The 19,577-nt window shown below is 43.2% G+C and overlaps 1 protein-coding gene across 1 annotated transcript in view; it reads right to left on the reverse strand.

The window, feature by feature from the left end:
- MEI1 (meiotic double-stranded break formation protein 1) overlaps window positions 1-19,577 on the reverse strand; it is a 1,068,659-nt gene that overhangs the window by 632,232 nt on the left and 416,850 nt on the right. Inside the window, 1 exon segment of the mRNA XM_053689435.1 lies at window positions 2,448-2,595. Coding sequence (XP_053545410.1) covers window positions 2,448-2,595 — 148 coding nt within the window.

Consider the following 19,577-nt stretch of genomic DNA (forward strand, 5'->3'; position numbering starts at 1 on the left):
GTGTAGTGTAGTAGACAACCCCAAGTATTGATCTAGGCACATTTTGGTATATTTCATGCCACCATTTCACCGCCAAATGCGATCAAATTAAAAAAAACGTAAAATTTTTCACAATTTTAGGTTTCTCACTGAAATCATTTACAAACAGCTTGTGCAATTATGGCACAAATGGTTGTAAATGCTTGTCTGGGATCCCCTTTGTTCAGAAATAGCAGACATATATGACTTTGGCGTTGCTTTCTGGTAATTAGAAGGCCACTAAATCCTGTTGCGCCTCACACGTGTATTATGGCTAGCAGTGAAAGGGTTAATTAGGGAGTTTGTAGTGAGCTTGCAGGGTTAATTTTAGCTTTAGTGTAGAGATCAGCCTCCCATCTGACACATCCCACCCCCTGATCCCTCCCAAACAGCTCCCTTCCCTCCCCCACCCCACAATTGTCCCCGCCATCTTAAGTACTGGCAGAAAGTCTGCCAGTACTAAAATAAAAGGGTTTTAAAAAAAAAATGAATTTTTTTTTTTTAGCATATTTACATATGCTACTGTGTAGGATCCCCCCCCTTAGCCCCCAACCTCCCTGATCCCCCCCAAAACCGCTCTCTAACCCTCCCCTCTGCCTTATTGGGGGCCATCTTGGGTACTGGCAGCTGTCTGCCAGTACCCAGTTTACAATAAAAAGTGCTTTTTTTTTCTTTGGTTTTTTTTTTCTGTAGTGTAGCTTCCCCCACCCCCCACAGACAAACCCCCACCACCTTGCTGATTATTTACATTTTCAATATTTTTTATCTTTTTATTTTCACATTTTCTGCAGTGTAGCGGTTCCCACCCGCTCCCTCCCCGTGCACGCGCCCGCCCCCACCCTCCCGTGCACGCGCGCGCGCCCGTGCGCGCCCCCCAGCCACCCCCGCCCACGATCCCGCCCCCCTTCACATCCACATGGCCATCGATGGCCGCCACCCGCCTCCCGGTCCGGCTCCCACCCACCAACGCAGGTAGCCACCGATCTCCGGTGCAGAGAGGGCCACAGAGTGGCTCTCTCTGCACCGGATTACTTAAAAAGGTTATTGCAGGATGCCTCCATATCGAGGCATCACTGCAATAACCGGAAAGCAGCTGGAAGCGAGCAGGATCGCTTCCAGCTGCTTTCCACACTGAGGACGTGCAGGGTACGTTCTCAGGCATTAACTGCCTTTTTTCTGAGGACGTACCCTGCACGTCCTCAGTCGTTAAGGGGTTAAACTGCAAAACAGTGTTAAAATGTAGTAAAGTCTTCGAAATTTTTACAGTATGAGTAAGGGACTAAAGCAACATTGCACCCACTTGCAAACGGATGATTAACCCCTTAGCCCCCAAACCGGATTGAAAAAAACGTCAACACCGGTAAAAGACAGTTAAGTACCTTGCCACAGCTCTGCTGTGGCTCCTACCTGCCCTCAAATACGATTAGTGAAGAAATAAGCCCTCTATAGTGATCCTCAGATGCAAGAGGACTCCTCTAGGGAAGCTGGATGTCTCAGTGTGAAAGAAACTGCGCAACTAAAGCGCGAAAATAGGCCCCTCCCACCATGTACTCGATGTCAGAGGGGCCTTAAGGAACTACTCCTAGGAGTACTCAGACTAGCCATGTGGAAACTAGGCCCCAAATAAAGACTTATCACCCTCAGAGAAAAAAACGTCCCATTCATGAAAAATGTAAACGTTTTGACACAAATTAATATGAGTATTAACATGAGCATTACCCTCTTTTGTAAGCATTATCCCAGTCGTTTGAAAATCACTGCATCTAGCTTACCTCAAATACACAAGGTTCTGTCAGCATTTTCTAGAACTTACTCCTTTCTCTAGAAATAAAAATACTGAACATACCTCAAAGCAGGTAATCTGCAGACCGTTCCCCCAGCTGAAGTTATCACATACTCTTCTGTTATGTGAGAGAACAGCAATGGACCTTAGTTACAAACCGCTAAGATCATCAACCTCCAGGCAGAACTCTTCTTCTAATTTCTGCCTGAGAGTAAAACAGTACAACGCCGGTACCGTTTAAAAATAACAAACTCTTGATTGAAGGTAAAACTACACTAAGTCACCACATATCTCTTTATACTTCCTATCTTGTCGAGATTTGCAAACAGAATGACTGGAGGTGGGGGTTAGGGGAGGAGCTATATAGACAGCTCTGCTGTGGGTGTCCTCTTTGCAACTTCCTGTTGGGAAGGAGAATATCCCACAAGTAATGGATGAACCCGTGGACTGGATACACCTTACAAGAGAAATATCAGATTTATAAAACAATATGAACCTAAAGGGATAAAGTTGCATCTTGAAGATGCTGTTTTTAGGTAACACTTAAGTCACCTTACCTGCTATTATTATAAGTTATGAGTGTTATTGTACAGATCTACTCAAAATTTGCCCTAAAAAATAAATACAGTAAGAAATGTCATCATACCGAGCTCAGAGCTTGACACTTCTCCTGACAAATGGCCAGAAGGTGAAGAACAGCTCGGAACACATACGGAGGAAGACAGACACCCTGGCTCTGCACAGAATGGAGGAAACCTTGCAGAGCCACAAATAAATCAGTCTCTGGTACAAACCTGTAACACAGTAAGGTATAGTAGTAAATAGTAACATAACCCTAGCAACCATAAAAGCAAGACAATGGCCTCTATTTATCAAGCCGTCAACCGCAAATACGCTGGAATTCCACAGCGTATTTGTGGTGAGCCTGACTCGCCTTAGTTATCAAACCCTACAGACCGGCAAAAGTAGAATTTAGTGATGTAACATACGATCCGTCGGACTCATCCGGCGCGGAGCGGCTTCATCTTCAAGACATCCGACTGGAATTGAAGGGATGCCATCTTGGATGATGTCATTTAAAGGAAACTTCATTCTGTTTGAAGACATCGAAAGAAGAGGATGCTCCGCGTCGGATGTCTTGAAGATGGAGCCGCTCCAGCGCCGGATGGATGACGATAGAAAATGCCGTCTGGATAAAGACTTCTGTCCATCTGGAGGACCTCTTCTGCCCGGCTTGGATGAAAACTTCTGCCCGTCTGGAGGACCACTTCGCCCGGCTTCGTTGAGGACTTAGGACCGGTTGGGTGAAGACTTCTCAAGGTAGGGTGATCTTCAAGGGGTTAGTGTTAGGTTTTTTTAAGGGGGGATTGGGTGGGTTTTAGTGTAGGGTTAGGTGTGTGGGTGGTGGGTTTTAATGTTGGGGGGGTATTGTACTTTTTTTCAGGTAAAAGAGCTGATTACTTTGGGGCAATGCCCCGCAAAAAGCCCTTTTAAGGGCTATTTGTAATTTAGTATAGGGTAGGGCTTTTTATTATTTTGGGGGGCTTTTTTATTTTATTAGGGGGATTAGAGTAGGTGTAATTAGTTTACAAAATTTGTAATTATTTTATTATTTTCTGTAATTTAGTGTTTGTTTTTCTTTGTACTTTAGATAATTTTATTTAATTGTAGTTAATGTAGGTAATTAATTTAATTATAGTGTAGTGTAGTGTTAGGTGTTATTGTAACTTAGGTTAGGTTTTATTTTATAGGTATATTTGTATTTATTTTAACTAGGAAGTTATTAAATAGTTAATAACTATTTAATAACTATTGTACCTAGTTAAAATAAATACAAAGTTGCCTGTAAAATAAAAATAAATCCTAAGATACAAACAATGTAACTATTAGTTATATTGTAGCTACCTTAGGGTTTATTTCATAGGTAAGTATTTAGTTTTAAATAGGAATAATTTATTTAGATTTATTTAAATTATATTTAAGTTAGGGTTGTTAGGGTTAGATTTAGGTTTAGGGGTTAATACATTTATTATAGTGGTGGCGGTGTAGGGGGGGCAGATTAGGGGTTAATAAATGTAATATATTGGCAGCGGCGTGGGGGGGGCAGATTAGGGGTTAATAAATATAATGTAGGTGGCGGCGGTGTAGGGGGTGGCAGATTAGGGGTTAATAAGTATAATGTAGGTGGCGGTGGGCTCCGGGAGTGGCGGTTTAGGGGTTAAACACTTTATTTAGTTGAGGCGGGGTCCGGAGCGGCGGTTTACGGGTTAATACATATAATGTAGGTGGCGGTGGGCTCCGCGAGCGGTGGTTTAGGGGTTAATACATTTATTAGAGTTGCGGCGGGGTCCGGGAGCGGCGGTTTAAGGGTTAATACATTTATTAGAGTTACGGCGGGGTCCGGGAGCGGCGATTTAGGGGGTAAACAGTTTAGTATATTGTGGGTGTGAAAAAAGAAAAAAGTAAATTTATGCTTACCTGATAAATTTATTTCTTCTATGGTAAGACGAGTCCACGGATTCATCCTTTACTTGTGGGATACTATCCTCCTGCTAACAGGAAGTGGCAAAGAGCACCACAGCAGAGCTGTCTATATAGCTCCTCCCCCCAGTCATTCGACCGAAGGTATAGGAAGGAAAAGGAGAAACTAAAAGGTGCAGAGGTGACTGAAGTGTAAATCAAAAAAATATAATCTGTCTTAAAATGACAGGGCGGGCCGTGGACTCGTCTTACCATAGAAGAAATTAATTTATCAGGTAAGCATAAATTTACTTTTCATCTATAAAGGTAAGACGAGTCCACGGATTAATCCTTTCCTTGTGGGATACAATACCAAAGCTACAGGACACGGATGAACGGGAGGGACAAGACAGATGGTTAAACGGAAGGCACCACTGCTTGAACTTTTCTCCCAAAAATAGCCTCCGAAGAAGCAAAGGTATCAAATTTGTAAAATTTGGAAAAGGTATGAAGCGAAGACCCAGTCGCAGCCTTACAAATCTGTTCAACAGAAGCATCATTTTTAAAAGCCCATGTGGAAGCCACCGCTCTAGTAGAGTGAGCTGTAATTCTTTAAGGAGGCTGCTGTCCAGCAGTCTCGTATGCCAAACGGATGATGCTTTTCAGCCAAAAGGAAAGAGAGGTAGCCGTAGCTTTTGACCTCTACGTTTTCCAGAATAGACAACAAACAAAGAAGATGTTTGATGGAAATCTTTGGTCGCTTGCAAGTAAAACTTTAAAGCACAAACCACATCCAAGTTATGCAACAGACGCTCCTTCTTGGAGGAAGGATTAGGACACAGAGAAGGAACAACAATTTTCTGATTAATATTCTTATTAGTAACAACCGTAGGAAGGAATCCAGGTTTGGTACGCAAAACCACCTTATCAGCATGGAAAACAAGATAAGGCGAGTCGCATTGCAATGCAGATAGTTCACTAACTCTTCGAGCCGATGAGATAGCAACTAAAAACAGAACTTTCCAAGATAGAAGCTTAATATCTATGGAATGCATAGGTTCAAACGGAACCCCTTGAAGAACCTTAAGAACTAAATTCAAACTCCATGGCAGAGCAACAGGTTTAAACACAGGCTTGATTCTAACTAAAGCCTGACAGAACGACTGAACGTCTGGAACATCTGCCAGACGTTTGTGCAGTAGAATTGATAAAGCAGATATCTGTCCCTTTAAGGAACTAGCTGACAGCCCCTTCTCCAATCCTTCTTGGAGAAAGGACAAAATCCTAGGAATCATGATCTTACTCCATGAGTTGCCTTTGGATTCGCACCAATAAAGATATTTACGCCATATATTATGATAAATTTTCCTGGTGACAGGCTTTCGAGCCTGAATCAAGGTATCTATGACCGACTCAGAGAACCCCCGCTTGGATAAGATCAAGTGTTCAATCTCCAAGCAGTCAGTCGCAGAGAAACTAGATTTGGATGCTGGAACGGACCTTGAATCAGAAGGTCCTGTCTCAGTGGCAGAGTCCATGGTGGAAGAGATGACATGTCCACCAGGTCTGCATACCAAGTCCTGCGTGGCCACGCAGGTGCTATCAAAATCACCGAAGCTCTCTCCTGTTTGATTCTAGCAATCAAACGAGGAAGGAGAGGAAATGGTGGAAACACATAAGCCAGGTTGAACGACCAGGGTACTGCTAGAGCATCTATCAGTACTGCCTGAGGATCCCTTGACCTGGATCCGTATCAAGGAAGTTTGGCATTCTGACGAGACGCCATCAGATCCAATTCTGGTGTGCCCTATTGCTGAATCAATTGAGCAAACACCTCCGGATGGAGTTGCCACTCCCCTGGATGAAAAGTCTAACGACTTAGAAAATTCGCTTCCCAGTTCTCCACTCCTGGGATATAGATTGCTGATAGATGGCAAGAGTGAGTCTCTGCCCATTGAATTATTTTGGTAACCTCTATCATCGCTAGAGAACTCTTTGTTCCCCCCTGATGATTGATATATGCTACAGTCGTGATATTGTCTGACTGGAATCTTATGAATCTGGCCGACGCCAGCTGAGGCCACGCCTGAAGCACGTTGAATATCGCACTCAGTTCTAGAATATCGCTCTCAGTTCTAGAATATTTATCGGGAGGAGAGCCTCCTCCTGAGTCCACAATCCCTGTGCTTTCAGGGAATTCCAGACTGCACCCCAGCCCAATAGGCTGGAGTCCGTCGTCACTATGACCCACACTGGCCTGCGGAAACACATTCCCTTGGACAGATGATCCTGTGACAACCACCAAAGAAGAGAGTCTCTGGTCTCTTGGTCCAGATGTATCTGAGGAGATAAATCTGCATAATCCCCCTTCCACTGTTTGAGCATGCAAAGTTGCAGTGGTCTGGGATGCAAGCTAGCAAACGGAACTATGTCCATTGCCGCTACCATTAAGCCGATTACCTCCATACACTGAGCCACTGACGGGCGAGGAATGGAATGAAGAGCTCGGCAGATGGATAAAATTTCTGATTTCCTGACCTCCGTCAGAAAAATTTTCATGTACACCGAATCTATCAGAGTTCCCAGGAAAGGAACTCTTGTGAGAGGGATAAGTGAACTCTTTTGTACGTTCACCTTCCACCCATGAGATCTTAGAAAAGCCACCACTATGTCCGTGTGAGACTTGGCTAGTTGGAAAAATTATGCCTGGATTAAGATATCGTCCAGATAAGGCGCCACAGATATGCCCCGTGGCCTTAGAAACACCAGAAGGGACCCTAGCACCTTTGTGAAAATTCTGGGAGCTGTGGCCAACCCGAAGGGAAGAGCCACAAACTGGTAATGCTTGTCCAGAAAGGCGAACCTGAGGAACTGGTGATGATCTTTGTGGATAGGAATGTGTAGATACGCATCCTTTAAGTCCACGGTGGTCATATATTGACCCTCCTGGATCATTGGCAAAATAGTCCGAATGGTCTCCATCTTGAAGGATGGGACTCTGAGGAATTTGTTTAGGGTCTTGAGATCCAAAATTGGTCTGAAGGTTCCCTCTTTTATGGGAACCACAAACAGATTGGAGTATAACCCTTGCCCCTGTTCTGTTTTTGGAACTGGGCAGATCCCTCCCATGGTAAATAGGTCTTCTACACAGCGTAAGAATGCCTCTCTTTTTGTCTGGTTTACAGACAATTGAGAAAAATGGAATCTCCCCCTTGGGGGAGAATCTTTGAAATCTAGAAGATACCCCTGGGTTACTATTTCTAAAGCCCAGGAGTCCTGAACGTCTCTTGCCCAAGCCTGAGCGAAGAGAGAAAGTCTGCCCCCTACTAGATCCGGTCCCGGATTGGGGGCTACCCCTTCATGCTGTCTTGGTGGCAGCAGCGGGCTTCTTGGCCTGTTTACCCTTGTTCCAAGTCTGGTTAGGTCTCCAGACTGACTTGGATTGAGCAAAATTCCCCTCTTGCTTTGCGGCAGGGGAAGCGGTAGAGGGACCACCTTTGAAGTTCCGAAAGGAACGAAAATTATTTAGTTTGGTCCTCATCTTATTCGTCTTATCCTGAGGAAGGGCATGGCCTTTCCCTCCAGTGATGTCTGAAATGATCTCTTTCAGTTCACCCCCGAATAGGGTCTTACCCTTGAAAGGGATGGCTAAAAGCTTAGCTTTTGATGACACATCAGCAGACCAGGACTTAAGCCATAACGCTCTACGCGATAAAATGGCAAAACCTGAATTCTTCGCCGCTAATTTAGCCAATTGAAAAGCGGCATCTGTAATGAAAGAATTAGCTAGCTTGAGAGCCCTCATTCTATCCAGAATATCATCTAATGGGGTCTCAACCTGAAGAGCCTCTTCCAGAGCCTTAAACCAAAAGAACGCTGCAGTAGTTACAGGAACAATGCATGCTATAGGTTGGAGAAGAAAACCTTGGTGAACAAATATTTTCTTCAGAAGACCCTTTAATTTTTTATCCATAGGATCTTTGAAAGCACAACTGTCCTCGATAGGTATAGTTGTACGCTTAGCCAGGGTAGAAATAGCTCCCTCCACCTTAGGGACCGTCTGCCACGAGTCCCGCACGGCGTCAGATATGGGAAACATTTTCTTAAAAGTAGGAGGGGGAGCGAACGGAATACCTGGTCTATCCCACTCCTTAGTAACAATTTCCGAAATCCTCTTAGGGACCGGAAAAACATCAGTGTAGGCAGGAACCTCTAGGAATCTGTCCATTTTACACAATTTCTCTGGAACTACAATAGGGTCACAATCATCCAGAGTCGCTAAACCCTCCCTGAGCAATAAGCGGAGGTGTTCTAATTTAAATTTAAAAGCCGTCATATCTGAATCTGTCTGAGGGAACATATTTCCTGAATCTGAAATCTCTCCCTCAGCCAGCAAATCCCTCACTTCAGAACACTGTGAGGTTACCTCGGATATGGCTAATAAAGCGTCAGAGGGCTCAGCGTTTGTTCTCACACCAGACCTACTGCGCTTCCCCTGCAACCCAGGCAGTTTAGATAAAACCTCTGTGAGGGTAGTATTCATAACTGCGGCCATATCTTGCAGGGTGAAAGAATTAGATGCACTAGAAGTACTTGGCGTCGCTTGTGCGGGCGTTAACGATTGTGACACTTGGGGAGAATTAGATGGCAAAACTTGATTCTCTTCTGACTGAGAATCATCCTGCTACATACTTTTAGTAGCTAAAATAGGGTCTTTACAATTTATTGACCTTTCAGTGCATGAGGGACACATTCTAAGTGGAGGTTCCACAATGGCTTCTAAACATATTGAAGATTGACTTTCCTCAATGTCAGACATGTTGAACAGGCTAGTAATGACTACAAACAAGCATGAAAACACTTTATTTAGTGAAAAAAATAACAATCTTAAAAAACGGTACTGCGCCTTTAAGAGAAAAAAAGCATACACGTCCTGCAAAACAGCCTAAACATGCACCAAATTTTTCAAAATTTTGTATGTAGACACAATATAGGTAGTTAAGATTGCACAACAACATTTTTTAACAATTAACCCCTTAATTTGCAAACCGGATCGAAAATAGGCCCAGATCCGGAAAAAAACCCTCTCAGCACCTTGCCACAGCAAGGGGTAAAAACTTTGATTTGGCACAAAACATACACCAGGGCCCTCCAGAGTTAGAGCTTGCTGCTTGCTGATCAAACTAACTGCGCATCTGAGGCGCGAAAATAGGCCCCGCCCATCACACTCGATGTCTCCACAGCCTTACAGAACCGCACCAGAGCGGTTATAACTAGCCATGTGGGTTCTGAGACCCAAAAGTTAAGCCATGTGTGCCCTTAATAAAGCTGCCCAAAATGTTATTGCCCACAAAAACGTTAAAGCACTCCCCAGTCAAAAAAAGTTTGCTCCCAAACATTTGCAATTCAGTGTCAACCATATTTGTAATTGGCCCCATATGCAAGCTAAGTAATGCCCTTCTTTTAGCTCTAGGATTACTGCTTACCCTTACCCTCCTGGGTATAATGTCAGCCTTTCTGAAATACACAGTCTCTCCAGAAAAATATGACTGAACATACCTCATTGCTGCATAGCATGAAACCGTTCCTCACACTGAAGTTTCCTGTACTCCTCAGCCTCTGTGGGAACAGCAATGGATCTTAGTTACAAATGCTAAGATCATCATCCTCCAGGCAGCAGTCTTCATCCATCTGCTGCCTGAGAGTAAATAGTACACACCGGTACCATTTAAAATAACAAACTCTTGCTTGAAGAAATTAAAAACTAATATTTTATCACCTCTTTCACTTTACCCTTCCTAGTACTTAGAGTAGGCAAATAGAATGACTGGGGGGTGGAGCTAAGGGAGGAGCTATATAGACAGCTCTGCTGTGGTGCTCTTTGCCACTTCCTGTTAGCAGTAGGATAATATCCCACAAGTAAAGGATGAATCCGTGGACTCGTCTTACCTTTAAAGATCAGCGAGATCGATGACTGTTAGTTAAAAACAGTCCGCTGCTCATCGCACCGTAATTGGTGCGCGGCTTTTTGACAGCTTTTTTGATAATTTTGGAGAACGTATTCAGGTCCGCGGCAGCGATGTTAGGCGATCTTAGGCGAGCGTATTGGTGCCGTCAAATGCAGGTAAGTTGACAGCTTGATAAATAGAGGCCTATGTGTGTGTGTGTACATGTGTGTGCATATGTATGTGTATATATGTGTGCATATGTTTGTGTATAAGTATATGTTTATTACAGGGCTGCCATCAGGGGGTGAAAGGCATAACTAAATTCAGGAGCCCAGTGGGCCACAGGGACCCAAGCCCTGGTCGCATGCTAGACTTTTTTCTTCCACTCAGTCAAGTGTAAAGGAGAAATTGTATTACAGCTCGAGCACCAAGGAATCTGTAGTACAATTACATGTGTCTAAGTGCAAGATGACACAAAAACTGCAACTTGCATATTATAATTTCTAGGCCAGTCCAGCATTGGAGCTGCACATCGTCATGGAAAAAAATAGCAATTGAGTAGGAGTGTCCCTCTGCCCAGATTAAAAGTGTGTGTGTGTATAAGTGTATGTGTATTTGTGTTCGTGTATGTATGTATTTTTATATGTGTGCATATGAATGTGTGTGTGTGTGTGGAATGTGTGTGTGTGTGAGAGTGTGTATATATATATATATATATATGTGTGTTTATATGTGTGTCTGTGAGTGTGCTTTGTGTATGTATATGTGTGAGCGTATGAGTGTGTGTATATGTGTTTGTGTGAACGCGTGTGTTTGTGTGTGTATGTACGTGTGAGAGTGTGTGTACGTGTATGTTTGTGTATGTGAGTGGGTGTATAATATTACTGAGCAGACACATTGCCCCAAATTATCATGGGCTGAATGGCCCCTGATCCCCCTGTTTCCGCGCGAGCCTTCAGGCTCGCCGGAAACAGAAGTTAAGAAGCAGCAGTCTTAAGACCGCTGCTCCTTAACTGGTCCACTGCTTCTGAGGCTGCGGACATCAATCCACTTGATCCTATACGATCGGGTTGATTGACTCACCCTGCTAGCGAATCTGCAGGGGGCGGCATTGCACAAGCAGTTCACCAGAACTGCTTGTGCAATATTAAATGCGTTCAGCAATGTCCGCCAGACATTGGTAAATCGGCCACACAGTGTTGTTCTATCACAGGTGCCTGATGAAATCTATGAAAGTAAAAATCTGGATTCTCCATGCCATTAGAAAGAAAACGAAATTCATGCTTACCTGATAAATGTATTTCTTTCTTGACACAGTGAGCCCACGGATCATCATCAATTACTGTTGGGAATATCACTCCTGGCCAGCAGGAGGAGGCAAAGAGCACCACAGCAAAGCTGTTAAGAATCGCTTCCCTACCCATAACCCTCAGTCATTCGACCGAAGGAAAAGTAGAGAAAGTAAATAACACAAGGTGCAGAGGTGCCTGACGTTTATATAACAAAAAACTGTCTGAAAAACAGGTAAGCATAAATTTAGTTTTCTTTCTAATGACACAGTGAGTCCACGGATCATCATCAATTACTGTTGGCAATCAATACCCAAAATAGAGGACACAGATGATAAGGGAGGGACAAGACAGGTAACCTAAACAGAAGGCACCACAGCTTGAACAACCTTTATCCCAAAAGAAGCCTCAGCCGAGGCAAAATAATCAAATTTATAGAATTTGGAAAAAGTATGCAAAAATGACCAAGTTGCAGCCGTGCAACACTGTTCCACAGAAGCTTTATGTTTGAAATGAAGAAGAAACAGCATTCATGGAATGAGATGTGATTCTCTCAGGAGGTTGCTATCCAGCAATTTCATAGCTCAACCAGAGAAAAAGGAGAAGTGGCAGAAGCCTACTGACCCTCACATTTAACTTAAAGGTCTGAGAAGCATTCTGCTCGACCGGGCTGATCAGGGATCTGAACCTATGGCTCTGTGCTAACTACTCTGTTTACTTGTGTGTTGAGCCACAGCCAGTTCTTGTCCGGAAAAACAAACAAAACAAAGCGGAAGACTGACAAAAAGCCTTCAAAGTTAGCAAAAAGAACTTAAGAGCACGCACAACTTCCCAGATGTGAAATACACACTCCTTATGAGAAAAAGGATTAGGACAGAGAGAAGGAACTACAAATTCCTGATAATCTACTAGTCCGAAACAACCTTAGAAAGAAACCCAAATTTGGTACAGGGAACTGTCTTATCTGCTGAATATAAGATAAGGAGAATCACACAGCAGAACCGAGAGTTCATAGACTCTCAGAGCAAAAGGAATTCCCAAAAAATCACTTAATACGAATGGAATGCATAGGCTCACACAGGGCCTGTTGTAAAATCTTAAGAACAAAGTTAAGACTCCAAGGTGGAACAACAGGCTTAATACAGACCTGATACTAACCAGGGCCGGACAAGAGATTGCACACCTGGCACGTCTGCCAGACACTTAGCAAAATTAACGATAGGCTTGCAAACAAAAGACAAGGAGCAAGTAGCTGCAGCAGACTTCAAGCTGCAGCTATCCTCTTGCTAGACAGCTAAGCTGACCATCAGGTTACCGCAGCTGGTTTGAAGAAAATTAAACCCTTCAGGGAAATTGACTAACAAACCCTTCTCTAGACCATATTGGAGAAGGATACAATTTTTAGGATCCAGACTCTACCTCAAAAGGAACTCTTGGATTTTCCACAAATAGATATTTACGCCATAACCTATGGCAATCTCTTCTGAGTCATGATTTAAATGATCAACGAAGAAAAAACAGCATTTAGACAAAACTAAATGTCTAATCTCCAAGCAGACAACTTCAGCAACGAAAATAAGATGAAGGAAGGATTCTGGATCAGAAAGTTCTTCCTCAGAGGCACCCTCCAAAGAGAAGATACTGCATTTTCAGTAGGTCTACAAACCAAATCCTGCGATGTTGCGTAGGGACTAATAAGAACCCGCCGCCTCTCCTGCAGAATACGAGCAATAATTCATGAAAGGAAAATAAAAGAAAATACCAGGGCAATTGACAGTGCGGTCAATGGATCACTTGACCATGAACCGAACTAGGAACTTTGGCAATCAAAACGAGCAAATTCCAGAGCTCCCCCAATCAAAGGGTCTACCTAGAGACCATCCCTTGATGGGAAAACACTATCCGAGCTGAAACATCTGACTGATCATAACTCCAATTCCTGAATGTCCACCCCTGACAAGAGGCCAACAGACAGAATGTCCTCCCCTGGCAAGAAGACGACAAACAGCCAGAGTGAGCATGCGCCCCCCGAACAATCTACGCCTCCAGCATGGTAAAAGAACACAGAGTTCCTTCCTAATGGTTGAAAAAACCCATTAATATGATATTGTCCGACTGGAACTACACTAACAACTACTGAGGCCCAGCCATTAGAGGCTTAAAATCTCACTCCCCACTCCCCGAAATTAAAGGGAAGAGCCGTCTCCTAACTAAACCAAGGCTGCTTATCAGAGAGCAGGTTGATGCCCATGGTCACCTTACCCAGGGAAGTCTCCAGAGCACAGTTCCTGAGACAGAAAATCCTGAAAAAACACTACAGGAAGGAGACTATAGTCAAACGAAACAAGTCCATTCTCTGAGATAGATCCTAGAGATCTTCCTATTATGGAAACAACCAAAGGAACTTAATCCCACAGCAGCCAAAGAGCTTGCTATTGGCTGGACATAGGACTGCAGAGAAGGGAAAAGGAAAAATTCCTTAATTATTTGACCACGATGAGACCTCATCCTCTGACGAACCCAGGTGGTCTCCCATTCATGTAATGACCAGACCTGGCCAACTTAAGCTTCCGAAGATCTGATGCAAGTGGGTTAAAAGTAAGTAGCCTCAGCTGGATTCAAACTCAAGATCTTCAGCTTGCTAGACACACAAGATAACCACTAGGCCACATAGACCTGTGCAGTAATGAAATAATGGTCCATTCATCACCCTTGTAGATGAAATAAGAAAATTTATGCTTACCTGATAAATTTATTTATTTTTTGACACGATGAGTCCACGGATCATCTTAATTACTAATGGGATTTTCACCTCCTGGTCAGCAGGAGGCGGCAAAGAGCACCACAGCAAAGCTGTTAAATATCACCTCCCTTCCCTCCCAACCCAGTCATTCGACCAAAGTCAAGGAGAAAAAGGAAGTAACAAGGTGCAGAGGTGTCTGAAGTTTATAAACCCAACAACCTGTCTCTTACAAAAAAACAGGGTGGGCCGTGGACTCATTGTGTCAAAAAAGAAATAAATTTATCAGGTAAGCATAAATTGTCTTTTCTTTTTAATGACACAAGTCCACGGATCATCTTAATTACTAATATGAATCAATACCCAAGCTAGAGTACACAGATGATACAGGAGGGACAAGACAGGGAACCTAAACGGAAGGCACCACTGCTTGAAGAACCATTCTCCCAAAAGCAGCCTCAGCCGAGGCAAAAGTGTCAAATTTGTAGAATTTTGAAAAAGTGTGAAGAGAGGACCAAGTTGAATCCTTGCAAATCTGTTCCACAGAAGCTTCATTTTTAAAAGCATCAGCCCTCGTGGAATGAGCCGTAACTCTCTCTGGAGGCTGCTGTCCTATATGCAAAACATATGATACTCTTCAGCCAAAAGGAAAGAGAAGTAGCCGTAGCTTTCTGTCCCTTACATTTCCCTGAGAAAACTATAAACAATGCAGAAGACTGACGAAAATCCTTAGTCGTCTGCAGGTAAAACTTTAAAGCACGAACCACGTCCAAATTGTGCAGAAGCTGTTCCTTCTGAGAAGTAGGATTAGGACACAAAGAAGGAAACATAATTTATGCTTACCTGATAAATTTATTTCTCTTGTAGTGTATCCAGTCCACGGATCATCCATTACTTGTGGGATATTCTCCTTCCCAACAGGAAGTTGCAAGAGGATCACCCACAGCAGAGCTGCTATACAGCTCCTCCCCTAACTGTCATATCCAGTCATTCGACCGAAAACAAACAGAGAAAGGAGAAACCATAGGGTGCAGTGGTGACTGTAGTTTAATTAAAATTTAGACCTGCCTTAAAAGGACAGGGCGGGCCGTGGACTGGATACACTACAAGAGAAATAAATTTATCAGGTAAGCATAAATTATGTTTTCTCTTGTTAAGTGTATCCAGTGCACGGATCATCCATTACTTGTGGGATACCAATACCAAAGCTAAAGTACACGGATGATGGGAGGGACAAGGCAGGATTAAGCGGAAGGAACCACTGCCTGAAGAACCTTTCTCCCAAACACAGCCTCCGAAGAAGCAAAAGTATCAAATTTGTAAAATTTTGAAAAAGTGTGAAGCAAAGACCAAGTCGCAGCCTTGCAAATCTGTTCAACAGAGGCCTCATTTTTGAAGGCCCAGGTGGAAGCCACAGCTCTAGTAGAATGAGCTGTAATCCTTTCAGGGGGCTGCTGTCCAGCAGTCTCATAGGCTAGGCTTATTACGCTCCGAAGCCAAAAGGAAAGAGAGGTTGCCGAAGCTTTTTGACCTCTCCTCTGTCCAGAGTAAACAACAAACAGGAAAGATGTTTGACGAAAATCCTTAGTAGCTTGTAAGTAAAACTTCAAGGCACGGACTACGTCCAGATTATGTAAAAGACGTTCCTTCTTTGAAGAAGGATTAGGGCACAACGATGGAACAACAATCTCTTGATTGATATAGAAACCACCTTAGGTAAAAACCCAGGTTTGGTACGCAGAACTACCTTATCTGCATGAAAAATCAGATAGGGAGAATCACATTGTAAGGCAGAAAGCTCAGAGACTCTCCGAGCCGAGGAAATAGCCATCAAAAAGAGAACTTTCCGGGGGGGCGGAGCCGGCCGAGAAAGAACATGGTCGCACAAAGCTAAAGCTCCGATCATATCCACTTGATGTATCATATAAAGAAGGGGCAAATGCTCTTTATTTGGGTAATGAAAGGTGCCCAATAAAACCTGAACAGGGGAACAAGGTTCCGGTACCAAAACCTGAACGGCAAACAGCGGGGAAGGCAAGAACACAAGCACCATCAACGGAGGCCGCACTGAAGCGCCAACTCGGCATGTAACATCCCGCGACCAGAATACTGCAGCGGCGGATAAACCTGAGAGTGTAGAAGCCATAATTTGAAAAACGCTTACGGAGGCAATCGAATGTAAAGAGTTTCATATAGAAAACAGGTCCCCAATATTGGACTTATCAGAACACGCATCAGACAAAAGGCCTCTGGATAACGCAAGCTGGAGAGCGGTAACGACTCAAGCTGAAAGTAAGTCAGACCTCGATAACTTTTACTGGGGCCACTATCTAAAAGCAATACCCTTACAGTTTCAATCGCAAGACTACTGCGACACAATATAGCTTTATACACAGGATAAAAGGACACTCTGAACTGAATAACACGCTCTCACAGAATTACACTTATTTTTCTCTTTTTATTGCACAAGCACAGAGTCCCACAACAATAAAGACACCCGGGGTAAGGAGGAGACAAAATTCAAATTCGAAGTTCAATATACAAAGACCCTGCATTGTTTTAAACATACTGAAGTGCTTCACATACCCAGATCAATATGGCGGCCAGAAAACAGAGGTTAGGCAAGACACAGAAGAATACAACCCCTAGTGGAGGGAAACTAAAATCCTTTTTCAAACCATTTGACAGTGTAAACGCATTATCGTTAGAGACTGCACAAATGGACATGTCAGATCTCACAGAACACACAGATGATTCTGCTCCCATAACAAGGGCAGACCTGAATCTACTCCTCACTAAAAATGACCTCAGTACATTCATGATACAAGTCAGCACAGCAATAAAAGATGGTCTGGCCGAAGTTAAAAGAGATGTTAACGCTCTGGGCCACAGAGTACTCCATCTTGAAGAGCAAGCAGAGGAAAATACAAAGACCACTGATGATATGACCATCGCATTACAACAGCAAAATACCACAATCCTATAATTGCAATCGCAAGTTGAAGACCTCGACAATAGAGGAAGACGCCACAATTTGAGAATTAGAGGGGTACCAGAGGAAATTCTACCACCACAAATCCCCTCATACCTACAAAATTTATTTAAATTTCTGTTGGGACTTAACAAAGATGACACAATAATTCTAGACAGAGCACACCGAGCCCTCAGGGCAAAACCCCCACCAACTGGGCCACCCAGAGACATAATACTATGCTGCCATAAATTTGCAGACAAGGAGAACATACTGTTGGCGGCAAGGAAAAAATCCCCAATCAGATTTGGAGAAGACTCCATCCAGATTTTCGCTGATCTTAGCCCCCTAACATTAGCAAAACGAAAGGAGGCTAGGTACCTTACACTACACCTGGCTGAATTAAACATACCTTACAGATGGGGTTTTCCATTTGCTATCAGAGTTATCAAGAACAATAAAACCTATATCTACAAAGACCCAGAAGATCTAGAAACATTTTGTCAACAGCTGGACATCCCTCAACCCTCTTTGCCTTCTATTAAAGACCTTATATCGGATAAACCAGCCCACAGAAAATCCAACACACAGGACCAAAGATCAGACTGGATGACAGTACCGAACAAGAGAAGAAACACCACTATTGCTCCACAAGCCCAGACAGGAATGGACGGTGAATCATCATGAAAGAGACGCTTTGCTTTTCTTTGCCTCTGGTTGGGATACCTCCCCGCCATACTTTTGCTCAGTTACTGATAAGTAAATGGTTATATTGACACTTTATGCAGACTTGCACTAAAATGCCGGAAGGCATTGGGAGACTCTCCCCCTCTTTACACCTAACACCTTAACTCCCCTAAATTAACGAATTCATGCCCCCGAATTCAACCCAATTTAAGACCTAATAACAGTCAACATCAAGAATGGATTGGCATATTTGGTGCCTCACTCCCCCCACCCTTTTTAGTCTTTAATACTCCGCTTATCGGAAGTATCCGTTACCCCTTCCCCTTCTCTCCCCCCTCCTAAGTGTGTGATGCTAGAGCTTCACACATCATATTGTTCAAGATGTTATTGTTGTTATTGGATGTTATTTTTATATGGTTTGAAATATTTACATATTTTATTTATCTATTTCAGTCTAGAAACCACCATCTATTTCCTTCTCTTTCTCTGCACTACTCTTGGAGATCAGAAAACAACTCCCTCTTATGTAGTTATCTTCTGTCTCTCTTCTACCCTTGCTGACAGGACTCTGCAACCCACGAAATGGCCGAATTATCAAATGGTAAGAAAATATTGTTCTCCAACACACACACAAGAACATGGCTAACCCAATAGTTAATATCATTTCGCAAAACACGAAAGGCCTCAACTCACCCACGAAGAGAGCAATTGCATTGCGGAGCTTAGCCAAACATAATAACTCTATTTTATTTCTTCAAGAGACACACTTTGTAAAAGAGTCAGAACCTAAATTCCACTCTAGGGAATTCACAACAGGCTATTACAGCTCAAAAAAGTAAAAAAAAACGGGGTATGTACCCTCTTCCACAAAAACATACAATTCCAGCTCAATAAACAGATAACGGACAATGAGGGCAGAATATTGATATTGACGGGACTCATGTTCCACCAACCAGTAACGTTAGTCAATGTTTATGCCCCCAACGGCAAAAAAGCTCAATTTTTCCAAACATTACAAAATTTAATTGTAGAACATAAGACGGGAATTCTTATATTAGGAGGAGATTTAAATGTTACTCTAAATCCCTCACTCGACGCCTCCTCCCACAGACCCACAGCCCAAACGAGACCACCTAACCTAGTATTCAAATTTCTAACACACTTAGGCTTACTTGATACTTGGAGATTGAAGCACCCCACGCAGCGCAATTACACCTTTTTCTCTTTCCCCTGGTCAGTGTACACTAGAATTGACTACATTTTTATAGACAGAAACCACCTATCTATACTTAAAGATGCGGACATCCAACCGACTCCATGGTCGGACCACTCCATGGTCAATACACAGCTACAATGGCCTAACCACCCAACTACCCCATTTATTTGGAGACTGGACGACTCCCTAATGCACACCCCACACACGGTCAAGGCAATAGAAGCCTCCTTAAAAGAATACTTTAGTATTAATATGACTCCCACCACTTCACCACACATGCTATGGGAAGCCCATAAGGCAGTAATTAGGGGGCACTGCATCAAACATACAACTTACAGGAAAAAAATCTACAACCAAACAATAAATAACCTGACTACTCAACTAGCCCGCCTGGAATTAGCACATAAAAACTCCCCAAAGAATAATATACTACTTAAACAGGTAACAGACACCAGGCTAGAACTC

The sequence above is a fragment of the Bombina bombina genome, chromosome 7, assembly GCF_027579735.1.
Source record: "Bombina bombina isolate aBomBom1 chromosome 7, aBomBom1.pri, whole genome shotgun sequence".
NCBI lineage: Eukaryota > Metazoa > Chordata > Amphibia > Anura > Bombinatoridae > Bombina > Bombina bombina.